This window comes from Sus scrofa, chromosome 14 (assembly GCF_054392235.1).
Source record: "Sus scrofa isolate SSC_HxYL_T2T_F1_AM1 chromosome 14, Sscrofa_HxYL_maternal_Yorkshire_Landrace_v2.0, whole genome shotgun sequence".
Lineage (NCBI taxonomy): Eukaryota > Metazoa > Chordata > Mammalia > Artiodactyla > Suidae > Sus > Sus scrofa.
Window position 1 is genome coordinate 61,689,023 of NC_139396.1, and position 21,804 is coordinate 61,710,826.

General features: G+C 44.9%; 2 protein-coding genes and 1 long non-coding RNA gene across 7 annotated transcripts in view; 2 read left to right on the forward strand and 1 right to left on the reverse strand.

Annotated features, from left to right (window-relative positions):
* The first annotated feature begins 49 nt into the window (after positions 1 to 49).
* On the forward strand, positions 50 to 9,698 carry GATC (glutamyl-tRNA amidotransferase subunit C). Of its 3 annotated transcripts, XM_001928504.6 has the most exons (4): positions 50 to 165; positions 255 to 427; positions 6,837 to 6,940; positions 9,023 to 9,698. In XM_001928504.6, exons 1-4 carry the CDS (start codon positions 85 to 87, stop codon positions 9,073 to 9,075), a joined length of 411 nt encoding a protein of 136 aa, XP_001928539.1. In that variant the 5' UTR covers positions 50 to 84; the 3' UTR covers positions 9,076 to 9,698. The 3 variants fall into 3 exon arrangements, 1 of the variants encoding a protein (XP_001928539.1); XR_014826958.1 differs by lacking the exons at positions 6,837 to 6,940; positions 9,023 to 9,698 and adding an exon at positions 1,576 to 4,400 and having other exon boundaries at positions 255 to 979; XR_014826959.1 differs by lacking the exons at positions 6,837 to 6,940; positions 9,023 to 9,698 and adding an exon at positions 1,852 to 2,906 and having other exon boundaries at positions 255 to 1,468.
* Positions 9,699 to 11,132: 1,434 nt separating this feature from the next.
* SRSF9 (serine and arginine rich splicing factor 9) lies at positions 11,133 to 20,076 on the reverse strand. Of its 2 annotated transcripts, none has more exons than XR_014825560.1 (4): positions 19,787 to 20,076; positions 15,754 to 16,591; positions 14,765 to 15,635; positions 11,133 to 11,621 (listed from the first exon to the last, which is right to left on the reverse strand). XR_014825560.1 is itself a non-coding variant. In NM_001195566.1 (4 exon segments), coding segments are annotated over 4 exon segments (666 nt in total). In that variant the 5' UTR covers positions 19,975 to 20,002; the 3' UTR covers positions 11,465 to 11,477.
* A 120-nt stretch (positions 20,077 to 20,196) lies between these two features.
* LOC146396603 (uncharacterized) overlaps positions 20,197 to 21,804 on the forward strand; it is a 40,083-nt gene continuing 38,475 nt past the window's right edge. For both annotated transcript variants that reach the window (XR_014826968.1, XR_014826967.1), the window contains exon 1: positions 20,197 to 20,499. This is a non-coding gene — a long non-coding RNA (uncharacterized LOC146396603). The remainder of the gene's footprint in view (positions 20,500 to 21,804) is intronic.

Consider the following 21,804-nt stretch of genomic DNA (forward strand, 5'->3'; position numbering starts at 1 on the left):
GACGGCGCTCTCGGATGTCATCACTTTTAAGCGCGTCGCTCGGCTTTACGAGAGGACGCACTACGGAGGCCGAGCAGGAGAGAAATGTGGGCGCGGGCTGTGTGGCTCGGCCTTCGGGCCTCGGCGGGCGCGTTCCGGGGCTTCACCTCCAAGGCGGATCTTCAGGTAAAGGCCGGAGCGTCTAGTCCTTGCTAAAGCCGGGCGGGAGGCGGAGCAGACCCCATCCATGACCCACGCCCTCCTCATTGCCCCAGGGAAGTGGCCGGATTACGGCCGAGCTGGTGGAACATTTGGAGCGACTAGCGCTTGTGGACTTCGGCAACCAAGAGGCCGTGGCGCGGCTGGAGAAAGCCATTGCCTTCGCCGACCGGCTCCGCGACGTGGACACGGACGGGGTGGAGCCCATGGACTCAGTCCTGGAGGACAGGTAAGCTCGCTCGCGGCGGTAGAGATTAGTGTCCCAATTCATAGAGGGGAAAAGAGCCTTAGGGAGATGCGAGAACTTGCCCACGGTCACCCCGCGAGTAAGTACTTTCACTCTTTACCTTGTTCGTTGGGGATCCTTTCCCTCCTTTTTATTTATTTTTGGCCGCCCCCGCGGCATGTTGAATTTCCCCGGGGTTAGAACCCGGCGGCAGTTTCGACCTGCATCAGAGCTGGGATAACGCCGGATCCTTAACCCCTTGCACCACAGGGGAATTTACAGTCACTCCCAGGGTAACTAGGAACGAAATCCGAACTGCGAAGCTTGACTTTCGAGGCCCGATTTAAGAATCCCTTCCTATCACTCCGACGTACTGCTTTTATCACTCTAACCACATTGGTTTCATTACTGTTTCTCCACACTCCAGATTCGTTTCTCCTCTAGAGTCTTTGCGCTTGCCATTCCTTTTGTGGATAGTCTGTCTCCTTGGCGTGTTTTAGCCTTTCCTGACCACTTCAAATACCTCACACCTTCCCGTCACTAACTCCTTATCCTGTGGATTTTCTTCTAATATTTTTCTTGATTATCTTATTTTCGTTGATTCGTAATATTTGTTACTAGAATGTGAGTTCATGTCTGACTTATTACTGTTGGATTCCTGTATCAAAATTTTTTAATGACCATATTTTCTGATCTAGTGGCTTCCTATGGAAGTATTTTTGAAAGTGCATCAAGATGTTTGCACAAGTATGCAATTCTGTTTATAATACAAAACAACAGAAAAGAAGCAAAATGCCCCAGAAACAATCTAAGTGTCCTTCATGACTAAATACATCATCATACACTGGAATATTTGGCAGTTAAAAATAATGAGGAGTTCTGATTGTGGCTCAGCAGGTTGCAAACCCAACTAGTGTTCATGAGGATGCTGGTTTGACCCCTGGCCTTGCTCAGTGGGTTAAAGATCTGGCGTTGCTGTGAGGTGTGGTGTATGTATGTAGGTCTCAGACATGGCTCAGATCCCAAATTGCTGTGGCTGTGGCTGTGGCTGTAGCATAGGCCAGCAGCTGCAGCTCCAATTTGACCCCTAGCCTGGGAACTTTCATATGCCACGAGTGCAACCCTAAAAAGCAACCCCCCCCCAAAAAAAGCCACAAAAAACCAAAAAGAACCCCCAAATGTCTAAGAGGGCAGAGTAGTAACAATAATCCAAATGATGAAATAGTGTAATGCAATGGGAGGGCAGGTCTTTGACAAAAGGGTGCAGCCTCTACCCACCTCTACCAATTTTGCCAAATCTTAATATATTTTTAAATAAGATGTTCTTTTGGAGGTGTTTTCATTTTTTTGTTTTTTTGTCTTTTTTTTTAGGCCCTCTCCCATGGCATATGGAGGTTCCCAGGCTAGGGGTTGAATGAGAGCTGTAGCTGCTGGCCTACACTATACCCACAGCAACACCAGATCCAAGCCTTGTCTGCAATCTGCACCACAGCTCACGGCAACACTGGATTCTTAACTCACTGAGCGAGGCCAGGCATTGAACCCACATCCTCACAGATACTAGTTGGATTTGTTCCTGCTGTGCCACAGTGGGAACTCCCATTAATTCTAATACATGTTGATCTATTTCAAGCAGATTCCTTTTTGCTTTGGAAGTTGGTTAATTTTTCTGGTTATATCAGTTAAGTTTTCCTTGACATTATCATCTGGTTCATGATTTTCCATCTTGAGCCTTACACTCTCCATCCCATAGTCACTGCCTCTGGGTCTTCTTCAGCCATGCTAAGGTTCACTCCAACCTTTGCTCAACTTGGCTAGGTGCAGCCATCCTTGGCTGTCATGTGACACCTGAAGTGGGTCAAAGATGTTCTTTTTCAAAAAGCAGACTTATTTGCTGTTTGGGACTGCAGCTTGTTAGGAATAATGCATATGTAGCTTATAAAGACAGGAGCAGTCTACAGCTGTCCTATCCTTTTCCTGATGGAATTTTAAAAAATAAACTCCTGGTAGAGGAGAAAGATTAGTTCCCTTTAGTCAGTACCATTAGGGAGAACCACACCTATCAGAAACCATAACCTTCATGTAAAGTGCTTGCTAGCCTCACGTTCTCACTTGTATTTGATTCCTTCAAATCCTCTATTTTGTAATCTGATGCTTAAATCTAGGGAGGTTAGCCACTTTGCCCAAAGTTTTTTTTTTTTTCTTTTATTTTTTCTTCACCTGCAGCATATGGAAGTTCCCAGGCTAGGAGGTGAATTGGAGTTGCAGCTGAGGCCTACCCCACAGCCACAGCAATGCTGGATCCAAGCCTCATCTATCTGACCAGTGCCACAGGTTCCAGCAGCACCAGATCCTCAATCCACTGAGCCAGGCCAGGGACTGAACCTGCAGCCTCAGGGATGCTATGTCAGTTCTTAACCCCCTGGGCCACAATGGTAACTTCTACAGTGTTCCAAAACAGAAATCTGATGTCATTCTCCCACCTAAGACCTACAGGTGGCTCCCAGTGCTCTTTAGGATAAAGAGAACTTCACCACAGCCTAGGGAATATCATTTAACCAAGCACCTGCCCAATTCTTCAAGACAGTGCTTTCCCAGAACTCTCTATTCTTTTCCCTTGTTAGAATTCTGGGCTCTTGCCTTTACCTTCATCTTGTCCCATACACTCCTTTTTTTTCACCTACCTAATTTCCTTAATTTTTCAGATTTCAACTGCCAATTCCTCAAGGAAGTTTTCGTTCTTCTATATTGAGCCAGGTTACCTTTCAGGACCTGTGGCCTTCATGATATTCAAAGAGCTGTAATTTTTCATGTATTTATACATCTATTTAACTGATATTTGATTCTCTGCCCCTCTCCCACTGCTCATCCACGTCTCAGGGAGCATGTCTGTTGTTGTTCATCTTCATCTAGCACTAAGCAGACACTCAGTAAACATTTGTGGAATGTTCTTTATTAAGATCTATGTTGTGGCTCAGCTGGTTAAGAACCCAACACTAGTGTCTTTGGGGAAGGGGGTTCAATCTCTGGCCTCACTCAGTGGGTTAAGGATCTGGTGTTGCCATGAGCTGTGGTGTAGGCTGCAGATGAGGCTGGGATCTGGTGTTGTTATGGCTATGGTGGAGGCTGGGACCTGCAGATCAGATTCGACTCCTAGCCTGAGAACTTACGTATGCCATGGTTTGGCCCTAAAAAGAAAAGTCTATGGGAAAGGAGGGCATAGAAGCACAAAGGGGAGTCACAATTTCCCATTTCCCAAGTCATCTAGTGGAGAACTGTAAAGAAATGCAGCATTACTCAGAGAAGAGTTTGTGGGAAAGATGAAGACAGATTTGGATCTGGTAACTGGAATAGTGACTCGGTATTCAGTGTTTTGCAATCTTGCCATAAAGTAGGGAATCATTTTGGGATAATGATTCCATTTTAGATGTGACATTTCTAGGATTTTCATGTTTTGAATATACTGCCTTCACTGACATTTGAAATGGAACCCATTTACATGAAGACAAGTGTTAAAAGTTTTAGGTGTTAGCCACACTACCTGTAAAGGCCCTGACTGGCTAATAGAAATCTCTTAGCATATTAATAACCTTTTTTTTTTTTGGTCATACCCACAACATATGGAAATTCCTGGGCTAGGGACTGAATCCGAGCTGCAGCTGTGACACATGCCAAAGCTGCGGCAATGCCAGATTGTTAACATACTGCACTGCACTAGGGATTGAACCTACACCTCTGCAGCGACCCAAGCCACTGCAGCTGGCTTATTAACCCACTGTGCCATAGTGGGAACTCCTTTATCATTTGTTTTGAGCTAAAAAGCATTAGTGTGCTTATGTACCAGGCATTAAAATTTTATATATGCATTACATCTCAGTTAATCACATATAACCCCAAAAGGTAAATACTAGTATCTGTTTTATAGATGAAGAAACTAAGGCTCAGAAAGATTATGTAATCTGCCAAAATTTCACAGGTAGTAAGAGGAGAATACAGGACTTGGAACGCAGAGCTTCTCTCAAATACTGTTCTAGATATGCCATCTAAAGTCAACCCTGAGAGGACTTCTGTCGTGGTGCAGTGGAAGTGAATCCGACTAGGAACCATGAGGTTGCAGGTTTGATCCCTGGCCTGCTCAGTGGGTTAAGGATCTGGCATTGCTGGGAGCTGTGGTGTAGGTCAAAGACGAGGCTCGGATCTGACATGGCTGTGGCTGTCGTGTAGGCCAGCAGCTGTAGCTCCGATTAGACTCCTAGCCTGGGAACCTCCACATGCCACAGGTGCTGCCCTAAAAAGCAAACAAAAACAAAACAGAGAAGTGTGGGTTTATTCTAGTAACAACACCATGTTAAATAGTAATTAGGTGGAAATGTGATATTTAAAGAGGTACATTTCATTTTTCTGGAAATGTCACTTAATAGGAAATCTAATTACCAAATGAGTGAACGAATCAATTGCTACCTACTGTTGGGAAGCAGTAGCTCTTAACCACCTCTTAGGAGTAGTACAGTCTTTTGTCAAAATCTCCAAGCACCCAGGAACAGTTAGCTTCCAGACCCTAGGAGTAGGCATGTTGTGTGTGGTTATAGCAGGTTTAGTGCATAGGCATTCCCTGAATGGGTGGTGGGGATCCAAGTGTACCTGAGGTGCATGAACTCATTTCTGAAAGGAGCTGATATTCAACACCCACCTCCTATTGCCATGAGAGTGAAAGCCCAGCATTATCAGATCTTTTAAAACATTCATTTAATCTTTCCAGCAATTCTCTGAAGCATTTTACAAATAAACTGATAACATGAAAGAAAAAGTAACTTGCATACAGGCCACGTTGTGGCTCTGGGGTTTGGATTCAGCAATGATTCAGGAGCCTAAGTTCTTTGCCATTTTTGCTATGTTGCCCAACAGAAATATAAAGTCCAATAGTTACCTTCATAGATGATTTTTATTTTTGTTCTCCAGGTTTCCTTAAATGAGTATGAGTCCATAACCTCATATGGTTAAAAAGAAAAAATCAAGTACAACATTCACTTTTTTGGCAAGAAACTGAAGGTCTAGAAGATCATACTTGTTTAGGGCAACACATTTAAGACAGTGCCAGCTCCTGGAATAAACTCCAACTGTCCACTCTTAGCACCATTTGAATACATGTTTATTGTGTCTCGTCCTAGGCTGGGTGCCCCAAAGAAAACAGAACCAATCCTTTCCTAAAAGAATCTTAACATTACAACTTGGCCCTCTATGCAGCCTCTACGCAGATGTTCATGTCACATCCTTGCCCCACTGTCCTATTAGGTTGAGCCCTCAGCTTGTCTGGCTCAAAGCAGAAAGACACTGGCTGCTCCCCATCAGTGATTTAGCAGACTGCTTATTTTTCAGCCCAAGTATCTGGAAGCAGGCTCAAGCCTCCTGTCACACACTTTTGTTTTTTGTTTCTGTTTTTGTTTTTGCTTTTTAGGGGCCACACTAGCTGCTTGTGGAGGTTCCCAGGCTAGGGGTCAAAATCAGAGCTACAGCTTCTGGCCTACACCACAGCCACAGCAACGTAGGATCTGAGCCGCATCTGTGACCTACACCACAGCTCCCAGCAATGCCAGATCCTTAACCCACTGAGCAAGGCCAGGAATCAAACCCGTGTCCTCATGGATACTAGTTGGGCTTGTTACTGCCAAGCCGCAATGGGAACTTCCTGTCATGCACTTTGAAACCTTAGAACAGTAGTAAGGCCCCACAGATGTGTCCAACTTCTGTTCAGTTTCACTAGTTTGCCATCTGGATACTTTAATAAAACTATTAGGCACTAAGAAGATTCTTAAGCTGTGTTTGTGGTACATCTTACAAGGGCAGGTACTTATATCCACAAAGGTGGCTGCAATGGAAAAAGCACTCATCTTAGGGGAACCAGAGTTGGTTCCCAGGCCTGTCACTTAGGAGCTTAAGTCATTTATAACCACTTTTGAGCAAGTTTCTGCACCTGCCTGGAAGTCCATTTCCATCCACCCAATCCAGCTATTTCTTAACTGTGGCAAAGGAATAATATTACCTATTCTGAATACATATTCCTCACCCAGGCTGGGTTAGGTTCCCTTTTCAATTCCCTTGGCAAGCACTGCTTACCTCTTAAGATTTAACTGACTTTTACCTATCTCCACCAAAAGCGACTTACACATAGTAATCAGCAAAAAATATTTATTAAACATATCAATCCTAAGGAATAATTACTACTTACCTCACAGGGTTGTTGGGAGAATCTGTAAACTATACTGTTATTTGCTCTACCACTGACCACAGTGCCTCCATCTTTGAGCAGTTACTCTAACCCAATGTGCTGCTCCTTTTTCTCCTTCTCGACCCTCTCTACCTTACCACAGAAGCCCTGTTCTGAGAAGGTAACCTTAAACTTCTGGTTTTGTAGATGTCTGTACCTGAGATCCGACAATGTGGTAGAAGGCAACTGTGCTGAAGAACTACTACAAAACTCCCATCGAGTTGTGGAGGAGTATTTTGTGGCCCCCCCAGGTATGTGTTGCCCAGAATGGCTTCACAGACTGTCCCACAGTAAACTAAGAATATAACCCAGATTGTCTATGTGAAAGCACTTTAAAAAGTATAAAGTAGCAATAGATGAAGGTAGTCAAAAGGTATAAGCTTCCAGTTATAAGTGAAGTAAGTCCTGGGGATGTAATGTCGGGACTATATAGTTAACAATACTGAATATCTGAAAGTTGCTAAGAGTAGACATTAAAAGTTCTCATCACAAGAGAAGAAACTGTAACTATGTGAGATGATAGATGTTAATTAATCTTATAGTAACCATTTTGCAATATATACATATATCAAATCATTGTGTTGTATGCCTTAAACTTATACAATGTCACATGTCAATTATATTTTACCTGTCGATTATATCTCAATAAAACTGGAAACAACAAACAAACCAGGAATGGGAGCCCATTTTCTCAGAGAACCTGGACATCTGGCATTTTGTGTGCTATTTTAAGTGTATGATAACTAATTCAAGATTTTAAAAAATAAAATACCTTGCAAATAAAACATACCTGCAAGCTAGACACTGCCTGTGAATCATCAATTTGCATATCCTAGTGTAGAGATTTGCATGTTTAAATTTCTCTGTAACTATTAGTTTTTATTTTTTCATTTTTGGCTACCCCAAGGCACATGGAGCTCCCAGGCCAGGGATCAGATCTGAGCTGCAGCAGTGGCAACGCCAGATCCTTAACCCACTGTGCCGGGCTGGGGATCGAACCTGCATCCCACTGCTCCCAAAAAGGCCACTGATCACATTATGCCACAGCAGGAGCTCCTACAGATATTTTAAGTGGAAACTTTAAAATAACCCTGGGCCAGTAATAAAACCCAGAACCTTAGGTGGTTTGAACTGTTGATGGGTGAGTCCTCAGAGCTACTGCATCCCTCTGGACATTTGGGGATGGGACTAACCACTCCAGGTAGATGGCTTTCCAAGTGCCAACTTCAAGTTCTTCAGAGGAGAACCATCCTGAGAAGCCTCCAGAGATACACATCAGCCCTCTAGCTCAGGAATTCTCTCTTTGATCAAGACCAACCAGTTAAAGGAAAGCTCTGGTTGAAGCAAGGATGGGAAGGAAACCTAAAAGATACGTGTGCTTAACTCTTAATCATGCCTCTTATTAACTAAACCACTTTAGTTAATTGTGCAGAGAAATAAGATTTTATAATCTCTCAACTCATTCTGATAGTTGTTGCCATTTCAGCAGACGTATCTGTTGATCACACATGCTATTTCTCAAATAGAACCTTGTGTCAGAATATGCATCTTGGGGAGTTCCTGCTGTGGTGCAGTGAGTTAAGAAGCTGACTGCAGCAGTATGGGTTTTGATCCCTGGCCCAGCAGCACAGTGGGTTAAAGGACCCAGTTGCAGGTGCAGCTGGGATTCAGTCCCTAGCCTGGGAACTTCCATATGCTTCTGGTGCAGCCATTAAAAAGAAAAAAATTTTTTCTTTTTTCTTCTTTTTGTCTTTTTGGGCAGCACCCTCAGCATATGGAGTTCCTAGGCTAGGGGTCCAATCGGAGCTGTAGCTGCCGACCTACACCACAGCCACAGCAACGCCAGATCCGAGCCACGTCTGCCACCTACACCACAGCTCAGCAACTCTGATCCTTAAGCCACTAAGCGAGGCCAGGGATCCAACCTGCGTCCTTATGGATGCTAGTCTGGTTCTTAACCACTGAGCCATGACAGGAACTCCAAAAAGAAAAATTTGTGTCTTGGGACAAACTGAGTTTACAATCATAATCTCTCTTTCCTCTCCCATATGCATGCATAAAAAATGACAAATTAAACTATCTGCTACTTACTGAAAATGTGCACTCAAAAAAACTAACACAACACTGTAAATCAACTGTACTTCAATTAAAAAATATATATATATTCAGAGTAAAAAAAAGTATCTGTGAACCATGGTTCTTAAAGCTTAATAACTACACTTATTTATATTGCTTATTTTTCATGACAAACCATGTGGTAAGTTAGCTCAGTGTAGAGCCGGTTGGGAAGCAGGCTTAACTAAAAATTCCTTTTTGTTATTGTTTTCAAACAGGTAATATCTCTTGGTCAAAGCTGGATGAAAAAGAGCCCTTCTCATTCCGCTGAGTACTCTTCTGGGAAGGAGTGTTCTATGAACATTGGAAGGACAACAACAGTATTTTGTTATTATGAACGCAAATATTCCCACTTCCTTCAGTCACCTGGAAAAAAAATTGATGGTTAGGCATTTTTTAGTAAGTGACTCTTCTGAAGACCGACTTGGGAAAGATCTAGCCAAAGAGTTCCTGATGCCAGTGGAAGTAGAAGGTATTGCCGATTTCCAAGGAAATGGATCAAGTATTTACTCACAGGCCATTAAGTATGGATAGCTTGATCCCTTCCCTCAAAAGACTGTCTACCAAGCTGTACTTAAAGTGACCTTTTTTGTTTATGTAACTGTTAGACACTGCATCTGATCACTGTGTTGACAGCCTGAGCTATCCTTTTCAGACTGTCAACTTGAGCAGCCTTTTACTTTTACTGAACATACTTAAATTTGTTCCAGGGTACCCACCTTCTTCCAAGCAGAGGGCTGACTTTCTGCTGAGGTTAAAGGAGTAGGGAGGCAGCTTTAGGAGGTAGGTGATAGATATGTATATGGCCTTCATGGTTGTGATTTCATACCAGTATACTTAACCCCAAACTCATTGAATTGTATACATTAAATAAGTACAGCATTTTACAGATAATTATATTTCAATAAAGTGTTTTTCTTTTTTTTTTTTTTTTAATGTAGCCCTGGGCCTGCAACAGAGTAGGCCCCCAGTTCCATGATTACTGAACTTAAGCAGAATCCAAGATAGTGGGGATTTTTTTTGTTCTGGGTTTGTTTATTTTTTGTCTTTTTAAGGCTGCACCCAGGGCATAGTTCCCAGGCTAGTGGTTGAATCAGAGCTGTAGCTGCCAGGCTATACTACAGCCACAGAAATGTGGGATCTGTGCCACATCTGCGACCTACATCACAGCTCATGGCAACCCACTGAGTGAGACCAGGGATGGAACCCACGTCTTCAATGAATATAAGTAAGGTTTGTTACCAGTGAGCCATGATGGGAACTCCACGTTTTGTTTTTTAAAGCTCAGATACCAAGGACAAATGAGACAAATTTAGGAATGAAAGTGATAGAACCAAAACTTAAGAGATTTTTTTTTTTTTCTAACCAACTGCCAAAGTTGGTTTTGGGTAAGAATTTCCCGATGATCTTTATGCTGGTGCCCACTTAAAAAAGCCTTCCTGGAGTTCCTGTCGTGGCACATCGGAAATGAATCTTACTAGGAATGGGTTCGATCCCTGGCCTCGCTCAGGGGCTTAAGGATCTGGTGTTGCCGTGAGCTGTGGTGAAGGTTGCAGACACAGCTTGGATCCTGTGTTGCTGAAGCTGTGGGGTAGGCTGGAAGTTGTAGCTCCGATTTGACCCTTAGCCTGGGAACCTCCATATGCCACGGGTATGGCCCTAAAAAAGCAAAGTAAACAAAAATAAAAAGCCTCCCCACTCCCTTCTCTTATCTGCAATGCTCCCCTTTTCCTTTTTTTGCCAGACCCATGGAACATATGAAAGTTCTTGGACCAGGGATCAAATCTAAGCCACAGTGATGACCTATGCCACAGCTGGATTTGATCCCTGCCACAGTGGTGGCAATGCTGGATCCTTAACCCACTGCGCCAGGCCAGGGATCAAACCCTTGCCTCCACAGCAACCCAAACTACTGCAGTCAGATTTTTAACCCACTTTGCCACAGAGGGAATTCCTCCCCTTTTCTTTAAAGCAGCTTAATTTACACAATTAGCCTTGAATTATAAGAAAACCCTGAATCTACCCTTGGGATTGAAGTTCTCAAACCACTATCAGAGCAACTACCTTTATTCCCAAATACAGTAATCCACTTCTGCTCTTTACCAGTTGGGTACAAGTTGCCACTACAACTGAAAGATTTTGGGGTGGTTTTTTTTTTTTCGGCTGTACCCATGGCGTACAAAAGATCCAGGGTCAGGAACAGCAGTGACAACACCAGATCCTTAACCCAGTGCACCACCAAGGAACTCTGATTTTTTTGTTTTAATTTATCAGTGTGCCTCTTTGGTGAAAACTATGAACTTAATCAAAGACAACCACACACATCAATTACTAAACGTTTAAAATATATTTCTAAACAGAATGGGCCAACTCAGTCACAGTAACTGCTGATCTCCATAGAAGAGCAACCCACAAAGATACAGCACTGATTTTTTTTCCCATAATCAGGGGTGAAAAATATACAACTTGTTTCTGAACCAAAACCACCATTTCTGCAGTTAAAAATGTGTTACTGCTAATATGGCCCTGGTAGAAATTATGTAGTTTTATTTCCTTAAAAAAAAATTAAAAAAATTTCCTAAGACACTAAATCATTAATCTGGAATGTAGATTCTGAGCATAAAGCAGCTCAGTTCACCTAAAAAATAAAGAAAAAAATTCCCATCACCTGTCTCAGTAGGGTCTGAAAGGAGAGAAGTAGTGTGGGGAACCCCTGCTTTGGTATGGAGAATCACGGCCCCTTGACCCAGACCGAGACCGTGAGTAGCCATAGCTGGTGCTTCTCTCTGGATAAACTCGGATGTAGGAAGTTTCACCCTGAAATTCAAACAAAAAAGTAAAGAAAAAATAAGACCCAGATGAATAAAGCACACCAACACCTAACATGGCTGCCTAACAATAATAGTTAAGTATTGAGCACTTACTGTTTGCTTGGTGCAATGTTATCTCATTAAACTCTCACAATAGTGCAGGAGGTAGGTATTCTTCCTAGCCCATTTCAGGAATGAAGAAAAATATTAGCTGCCCCAGGTGACACAATAAGTTACAAGATGACTATGTATTAAATACTCAAATACTAGCTACTACTGTTAACATATCTGAATTACTGTCACTGACCCCCAGAATCTAAGAACTGGAAAGGATCTGAGGTTAGATATATAGTTCAATCCCTTGCCACTTCATATGCATTTCTGGATGGGCACCTATGGAAGGAGCAAATCTGGATGCAGCACTTCCCAAGACAGGATGTGAACTAGATGCTTAGTTATCTTCATAATTTAGCTAAATTATTGTCACTATCCTGCATATGGAGGAACCAGGATTCAGAGAGTTATTTCGGCTAAAATGTTAATAAGCAGCAGAGGAATCATGTCCAGGTTGGACTATCTCCATGCCTTCTGCCCTCAGCCAGCATTCTCAGATCTAATGATGTTAAGATAAAAGAATCGGGATGCTTTTTCCCTCAATGAAGTGAGTAATTTTTTGTTTGTTTTTTGCATATGGAGGTTTCCAGGCTAGGGGCTGAATTGGAGCTGCAGCTGCCAGCCTACACCACAGGCACAGCAAAGCCAGATCCCAGCCGCATCTGCGACCTACACCACAGCTCACGGCAACGCTGGATCCTTAACCACTGAGCAAGGCCAGGATCAAAACCGAATCCTCATGGATATTAGTTGGGTCCATAACCACTGAGCCATAATGGGAACTCCTGAAGTCAGTAATTAAAAAAAAAACAACAAAAAAACCTTTTTTTTTTTTTGTCTTTTCTAGGGCCACACCTGCAGCATACGGAGGTTCCCAGGCTAGGGGTCTAATCAGAGCTGTAGCCACCGGCCTACACCAGAACCACCGCAACACCAGATCCAAGCCACGTCCGCAACCTACACCACAGCTCATGGCAACACCAGATCCTTGACCCACTGAGCGAGGCCAAGGATCGAACCCTCAACCTCATGGTTCCTAGTTGGATTCGTTAACCACTGAGCCACGAAGGGAACTCCTAAAAAGTTTTAGAGGTTTTTTAATGTTATGGTCGCACTTGTGGCATATGGAAATTCCTGGGCTAGGAATCAAATCTGCATCACCGCAGCAATATGAGCCACTTAAGTTGGATTCTTTTTTTTAGGGCTGCACCTGTAGCATATGGAGGTTCTCAGGCTAGGGGTCAAATCAAAGCTTTAGCCCCCGGCCTACAATACAGCCATAGCAACACCAGATCCAAGCCACATCTACAACCTACACCACAGCTCATGGCAACACTGGAACCTTAACCCACTGACTGAGGCCAGGGATTGAACATCATCCTCATGGATACTGATAAGATTTGTTTCCGCTGAGCCATGATGGGAATTCCTGAAGTTGGAGTCTACCATTTATTTATTTATTTATTTTCGTCTTTTTAGGGCCGCACCTGTGGCATATGGAAATTCCCAGGCTAGGGGTCGAATTGGTGCTGTAGCTGCTAGCCTACACCATAGCCACATGGTATCTGAGCCATGTCTGTGACCTACACCACAGCTCTCGGCAACGCTGGATCCTTAACCCACTGAGCAAGGCCAGGGATTGAACCCACGTCTTCATGGACACTATTCAGGTTCGTTAACCACTGAGCCACAACGGGAACTCCTGAAGTTGTATTCTTGACCCACTGTGGGAATTTCCTTCAATGAAGTCAGGAATTTGAAGTACCCTTACTGAGGCCCTGCTTTGCAATATAGCTGAGGACCAAGTGCTGTTTTGTTTCTGCTACAAATTCAAGCCCCAGAGGACAGACTGAGCAAAAGCACTGTTTAAGCCATGCAGACTCCAACTCTTAAAGTTAGGGAATTATATGAATCCTCAGAAAAAGAAATGGGGAGTTCCTGCTGTGGCACAACAGGATCTGTGGCGTTTCTGGAGTGCTGGGATACATGTTTGATCCCCGGTATGGCACAGTGGGTTAAGGATCCAGTGTTGCCACACCTGCAGCTCTCCCTGACCTGCGAACTCCATATGCTGTGGGGTGGCCAAAAAAAAGAGAAAGAAAAAGGCCTAGAAAATCATATCCCCAGACATGCCTAATCCCCATAGCAAGTCAAGACAGGATAACCAGAACAAGTGTCCAATTGGTAGTCTGCTATCTGATCTCAATGATGTCAAAAGAATAGTCACCATTTGAATCAAACCCAAAGCACCGGCTACCTACTTGAAAGGAAGGACATCGAGAGCCCAGTCCCCAGGGTGAGGTGATGAATCATAAAATGCCAAGGGCTCAAGTTTCAAAGAGGCTCCACTTTGGGAAAGACAAAGTGAAGTGACAACTCAACACTGACAACAGTACCAAGAAGGGCTGAGACAATCAGGTTGGCCTGCAGAGCGCAGAATAGACCCAGAGGAGGGGGAGCCATAATCATTAGGTTCATGGAGCGACAATGCAGATGAAGCCAGTTGTGAAAGGGTGTTATCACCAAATAGATCTGCATTATCAAAGACTGTACCAGTATTCTCTCCAGGTTAAAAATACCATGACTGCAGACCTCTCTCTGTTATGACCCTGCAGGGCCTACGCATGATGAATTCCTTGGCTCTGTCCCCTTAAAATAGATCTTTAGGAGTTCTTGTCATGGCGCAGCAGAAACAAATGGACTAGGAACCATGAGGTTGCGGGTTTGATCCCTGGCCTTGCTCAGTGGGTTAAGGATCCGCACTGCCGTGAGCTGTGGTATAGGTCACAGACACATCTTGCATCTGGCATTGCTGTGGCTGTGGCGTAGGCCGGCAGCAACAGCTCTGATTAGACCCCTAGCCTGGGAACCTCCATATGCCATGGGTGCAGCCCTAAAAAGACAACAACAACAAAAACATCTTTAGTGATACTGTGAAGACATCAAATGGTAAATGCATGGCCTGTTGCTACTTTGTCAAGGTCAGCTTTAGGTGGAGTGATCTGAGTACAAGCTCAACAGAAGGTGGGGACCCACCTCATGAGAGCGGAATTTGGTGTCATCCAGTTTACGCAGGGCATATTCCATGTCTTCTTTTCTGAGATATTCAACCATCCCCATTCCATCTTTCTGTACATCCGCGTAACAGACGTCCCCAGCTTCTCGCATGTGATCTTTCAGGTCCTGCCAGCTGCCTGATGGAGGAAGTCCTAGGCATGGAGAACATAAGAGAAGAGGCCACATCCTTCATCCATGTTAACTACCTGATAAGAGCCATCAAGACCTAGGGTCTCTTCTCCATCAATCACTACTTTTAAATCCTATGGGTCCCCAAATCACAATTTTCCATAAGGGACACAAAACCAGAGAAGAGCAATAAAGTATGTGTGGTAAACCACCATAAGAAGCTGGACCTAGGGTAATCTTCCAGGCACCAAGCCTTTCCAACAGAGCAAGAAGTCCGTCCCGTTATAGGTTTAGCATCACTAACAATTCAGAATCTCTCCTTCCTTGTCCTTTATAATTAGTAACTCCTAAGATTTTGACTTCTAATTTTTTCCATTATAAAATTTATTGGTACCAATTATTTCTTGCCTGACTGGGTTCCCAGGACATGGGAAATTTGAAACTGTCCAATAAAATAACCAAACTATGGCTGAAATAACACAACAAAAATTTAAAGTTTGCTTCCTTGCAAGTGTGAATGACTGACAAACTAGACAGAGTACCTCTTAAAAGATCACCAACACTCCTCAATACAGTGGGGGGAAAGGTAAGACTCAGACGCTAAAACTAGTTGGGAGTCATACAACCCTACCTGATGTCATGAAAGGGAAATGTGCTCCTGCTCTCAAAGGCTGTGTTTACCGGTCACAGCTCAGGACTGCAGCCATTTCCTAATAGTTTTCTAAGCAGGATTTCAGAGCAGCATGGAGAGAAAAAAAGATATGTATGACATCCTGAAGGAGGGAATAGAGTTCTGGGGTTAAAAAATTACAAAGGGACACAGATAGGCAGATACTCACAGTATCACTCTTAAGCACCATGGTCTGCTGTGCAACACTGACATCTAAGAAGGTGCCAGGTGCCTCAACACATTTCATTCCACCAGGGCCCTAAAACACCCCTGTGGAAGACCCCAGGTTTTTACCAGTGTGTTAATATTTCAAAAAGATGAATAAACCTCTAAGCATTTCATCACTTATCAACACTAGACATTTTGTTCTATACTTTGCAATACAATCCCTAAGATTCCAAGGGTTTTTGTCTGTTTGTTTGTTTTTGGTTTCTTTTTTACAATAATTCCAAAACTACCACAAAATCTGGCCTATTTTAAGATCCCAGGCTAGGTAGTTTGTTCAAATCTGGCTTTTGGAATATCCTTCTAGCAAGTTGGATACCAGGGCACATTGTCTTTAGAATTCCAGTTCAAGGGGTTTTGCTATCATCTTCCCTTCCAACACCAGAAAGTACTTTATATGAAGCAAGTTTATGTTCTACCAAGCTGCACTATCAGTGAAATTTCATTGGCAAGGTACCTGCCTCACTGGCTGGGCTTTAGACTGTCACTGTGTATGGGCTGTTGAAAAGAAAATCCCACATATACCACGTACTGAAGAATAACAGCTAACATTTCTTGAAGGCCAGACTCTGTACTAAGTATTTTACATGCACCATCTCATTCAGTTTGAAAGGAACATACCTGAAACAAGAACTCGGAAATCAGATCTTCTTGTAGGAGGCCCATTCCTCCCACCACGGGGCCACCCACCCCGACCTCCATAAGTCCTGGGGAACTCCACACGAAGGCGACACTGGCCATAATCATAACCGTTCCTTCCATAAATGGCATCTTCAGCATCTCTGCAAAGGAAAGTTTGGAGTTAGTGCTGCTCAGGAGGGCCAAGTGACTTGCCAGTGAATGGCAAGAGTAACAAGTATAAAAGAAAATCTCAAGTAAGGAAAAAAAAAAAACACACACACTCAAAAGAACAAAACTCTGGAATCTGATGCACTACTGCTTTAAAGACCTTTCACAATATTGGCAATAACTTTACAACTGTCACACAGGGTTCTCTAGGTATGAAATGATAATGGATAGAAAACAGATTAAGAGGACTAATTCAGAAAAAAATAAAGGGAGTTTATTTGCCAACAAAAAGAGTTCCCGTCGAAGCTCAGCAGCAACAAACCAACTAGTATCCTAGTATCTGTGAGGATGTGGGTTCAACCCCTGGCCTTACTCAGCGGTTTAAGGATCTGGCATTGCCGTGAGCTGTTGGTATAGGTCGCAGACGTGGCTCAGATCCTGAGTTGCAGGGGCTATATGTAGGCCATACAGCTCCGATTTGACCCCTAGTTTGGGAACTTCCATATGCCTCGGGTGCAGCCCTAAAAAGACCAAAAAAAAAAAAAAAAAAAAAAAAAAGCCAATAAAAAAACAGTGTTTCTCTAATCTTGGTGAGCTGTTTCTCAGAATGTGCACCACACACTAGTCCTTTAATATTCTTCCTCAAGGCCTAGTATCATCACGTCCATAGAAAGAAAAACTCATTTAAAAAAAGGTAAGGTTCAGGAGTTCCCGTCATGGCTCAGTGGTTAACGAATCCAACTAGGAACCATGAGGTTGCAGGTTTGATCCCTGGCCTCGCAGGGATCCGGCGTTGCTGTGGGTTAAGGATCCGGCGTTGCTGTGGCTGTGGCATAGGCCAGCAGCTACAGCTCCGATTAGACCCCTAGTCTGGGAACCTCTATATGCCGTGGGTGCAGCCTTAGAAAAGACAAAAAACAAACGAACAAACAAAAATACAAAAAAAATGCTATTAAAAAAAAAAAGGTAAGGTTCAAAAGACAAAGGAACATTAGTGTTTTGTGAGGAATTTGGAATTCCCTCAAGTGTACCTTTTCAGCATGGTTTGGAATATTAAATTGTCAAAACCATTCTTTGGGTACAGTTTCCCCAAAAGAGCTAAACATCCAATAGAGTAATGCTTTTAACTCTTTTCTAGGGTGGTAGAGAAGGAAGCCAAGTTGGTTCTCTTGTATTGACGGGAGAAAGAATGCCATCAGGGGTTGGGAGGACAAGCAGAACCAAAGATGGACTAATGAAGGCATCATTCGGTTGTCACAAGCACATAATCACTTACCAAGATTCTAGTCACAGGATTAAAAGCAAGGAGGACCACAACCAGCTCAACCCTAGCTATATTCAAAATATAGTGGGAGAGAGGCAGAACTGCTAGGGTTTAAGATCTCACTATGAATAAAAATTGATCTCAGTTCAAATCATTCTTCTGCTACCTACCAGGCTGTGTCTAGGTAAGTATGTGATCAAGATTTTACAATTAGGAGTTCCCGTCGTGGCGCAGTGGTTAACGAATCCGACTAGGAACCATGAGGTTGCGGGTTCGATCCCTGCCCTTGCTCAGTGGGTTAACGATCCGGTGTTGCCGTTAGCTGTGGTGTAGGTTGCAGACACGGCTCGGATCCTGCGTTGCTGTGGCTGTGGTGTAGGCCAGCAGCTACAGCTCTAATTCGACCCCTAGCCTGGGAACCTCCATATGCCGCAGAAGCGGCCCAAAGAAATAGCAAAAAGACAAAAAAAAAAAAAAAAGATTTTAAAATTAAACGTGAGTAATATGGCCTGTCTCATAAGGTTTTTTATAAGGATTAAATAAGATACTATGTGTGGAGTGCTTTGCTTGAAACTTGGCATTTAGTAATATCAAAAGGTAACTTTTCTACTATGAAAGGAATGAAGGAAGAGATGACAATGAGGCATGTCATATAGTAAGACTGTATTCAAAGGAGCAGAAGAGGGGAGTCAAATTCTACCTTCCCTTAGTAGTCCTCTCTTTTATCAATTCTAAATCCTCAGTTTCCTCATCTGTAAAATGTGATTAAAAGCACCCATTTTATAGGCTGTTGAAAATGCTAAATAATACATAACATGGTGTATGACACATAGCATCAGTTAAAAAAAAAAAATCCTAGAACTGTATTACTAATTAATAGAACTGCAACCTTTTCCACCTTAGGTGTGAAGATGCCTAGTTTCACTTTTGAGGCAAATGATAAGACACTAGGGATGAACTGTCAGAATCTTCAGCCATCAAAACCTCAAGATGCGTCCTGCCTCCCCATCTCCCGAGGCTCCCCTTGCCTCCTACCACCACCCCGGACCCAGGGGCAGTCTTCGGAGTGAAGCCCACAGGGCACAGACTAGGCAACGTGCTTCCTGAGACAATGCTAAAAAATGGAGAACGGGTTTGGATTTACCCCGAGTGAGGTAAGCAGCACAGTGCAGTGACTTCTAAGAACCACCAACCTCAGTTTTGAAAGTCCTCAGGCCTTTTCTGGGCCAAGGGCCGACACTCTTTACAAAACCAAAGATTCCTTCGAGCTGGTTTCAGGATCGAGAGCTTCCAACTCCCCGGGGCCCTTAGCATCCAGAGTTGCCTCCCGCAATAGAGAAGACAGAGTGACATCAGAGATGCCAACAGACTGTTTTAGAAGTTTCCCCAAATCCCTGATGCTTTTATAAGAACGAGTCCCTGAGGCTGGCGATCTGTTCCATCAAAAGCCCCCTCGAAAGGCATCCATACTCCCGCACCAAGCTCCCTGCCAACGGAGAGTTCCAGCTGGGGGTGGGGTGGCCAGGGAGGGCGACCGACTACTTCTGCTCCTCACCCAGTCCTCTCCCGGGCCAGCTCAGGGGCCAAGCTTCTCAAGCCTTGGGCCGCTACCCGCGAAGGGTGCTTGTCCGGCTGTGAGGGAGAGAACGCCCGTCTGTACTATCGCGGAGGCCTGTCTGGGCGGGCTTGGGTCCTCACAAGGTCCGCCTTTTATGTTTTTAAGTAAAGTAAAAAATAATAACAGAGGAAGTGACGACGGATTAAAGGACGGCCCAGAGTCCCGCGGTGAGAGGCCTCAGCCTCCACCCGGGGGCGCCGTGAAGGGTCTACGGCGCGGAGGGAGGGGAGGCCCGGGAAAGGGATGGGGGATGAGGGAAGGAGGGGGCACAGGGCCTTAGGCCGGCGGGCGGTGCGGGGGCCTCACCGGGGGTCCTCAAAGCGCACGAAGGCGAAGGGCACGAGGCCGTGCCGATTCTTGAGCTCGATCTCGCGGATACGGCCGTACTTGTAGAACAGGTCCTCCAGGTCCTTCTCGCGCACGTCTGTCGGAAGGTTCCCCACGTAGATGCGCCCGTCGCCCTCGCCGCCGCGTTCGTCCGCCCAGCCCGACATCCGCACCGCCCGACGCCGCGGGCCCGCCGCAGCCCACGTCGCCGCCGCCGCCTCAGCCGGGGTCCCCCCGCAGCGTCCCCGCGGGCTCGGAGGCACTCAGCCGCACAGCATTGTGGGAAGGCGAGCGGAAGCGAAGGGGTCGGAGGAGGCAAAAGGAACCCTCTTAAAGGGGACGCGGCCACAACGACTGCGCGTGCGTGCAAGCCGGCGCCCCCTGTAGGTGCAAAGTGGGACCCTGGCGGCTGGAGAGAGCGAGACCTTGGAGTCGGGCGTTTTGGATTCACTTCAGTCACTCGCCAGCTGCGTGGACTTGGGCAAGTGACTCAGGCTTCCTGGGCCTCAGTTTTCTCCCTATGTAGCGCTGTCTACCTCATAGGCTTTTGTGAGCACTTACTGATATGACGAGGGTGTAGAAACCAGGGCAACCCCCGCGGGCCGTCACTCCGCGTGCGGGGCGCCGGAGAGAGGAAGTCGGCCGGGGCCTCAGGGCGACCCCCCAGCAGCCATCGCGGCCCTCAGCCTCAGGTCTGTAGCCTTCCGGGCCACCCTGTCCCTATTTTACTGTTGCTTAGAACTAAGGGTGTAAGGCGGGCTAAAATGGATGTGAGGGACCTGAGGTGGGCCCGGTAGCTTGGACTCGAAGCTTATCGGAGACTAGGAGGAAGTAAAAGAAACAAAACTATAGCGACCGTCACTATAGAGTGCTTCTCAAGATCTGTGCTTTTAATCCTCACCCAGCATGGAGGGATTGCAATGTCACAGGTGAGAAAACGTGTGTATCCTAATGGGGTTGGGTTTAGAACCCATGGCTACGCTTCCAGCCTGCGCGCTGAGTCCTTCAGAAGCTCAGGAGCTTAAGGTAGTCCCGTACTTTGGAACGTTTCCACATTTACATTCCATAGTGCAAAGCACTGACGTTAAAAGAGTGAGGCCTTGGAGTTCTCCATCCTGACTCAGCGGAAATAAATCTGACTAGCATCCATGAGGATGCAGATTTGATGCCTGGCCTCGATCAGTGGGTTAAGGATCCAGCGTTGCCCTGAGCTGTGGTGTAGGTCGCAGACGTGGCTGTGGTGTAGGCCTGCAGCTGTAGCTCCGATTTGACCCCTAGCCTGGGAACCTCCATATGCCACGCGTGTAGCCCTTAAAAAAAAAAAAAAAAGAATGAGGCCTTGCATCTAAAGAGTCTTGATCTAGAAAGATGTTTCATGTTGAAAATGAAACCTCTGAATTGTTGGATGGGTAGATATGTGAGAAAGTAAACGCAGCAGAATGTTAACTGTAGAATCTAGATGACGGGTGTATTCAGTGTGTTCCCTGTACCATTCTTTCAACCCTTCTGTATATTTGAAAACTTTCCTAATAAAATGCGGGAGAAGTTCCTGTCCTGGCTCAGTGGAAATGAATTTGACTAGTATCCATGAGGATGCAGGTTCCATCCCTGGCCTCGCTCAGTGGATTAAGGATCCCGTGGTTGCCCTGAGCTGTGATATAGGTTTCGGACTGGGTTTAGATCTGGCATGGCTGTGGCTGTGGTGTAGGCTGGCAGCTACAGCTCTGATTTGACCCCTAGCCTGGAAACTTCCATATGCTGCCAGGCGTGGCCCTAAAAAGCAATGAGTAAACAAACAAAATGGGGGGAGTTAGGAAATATAAACATATTCCATTAGTGCCAGCAGAAGCAAGAGAATAAAACCCAATATTTAATCTCAATGTAGTTGATTTGTAGTTATACCATCTCTTAGCCTTTAAAAATCAAACAAACAAGAGTTCCCACTGTGGTGCAGCAGGATTGGTGGTGTCTCTGGAGCTCTGGGATGCAGGTAAAAT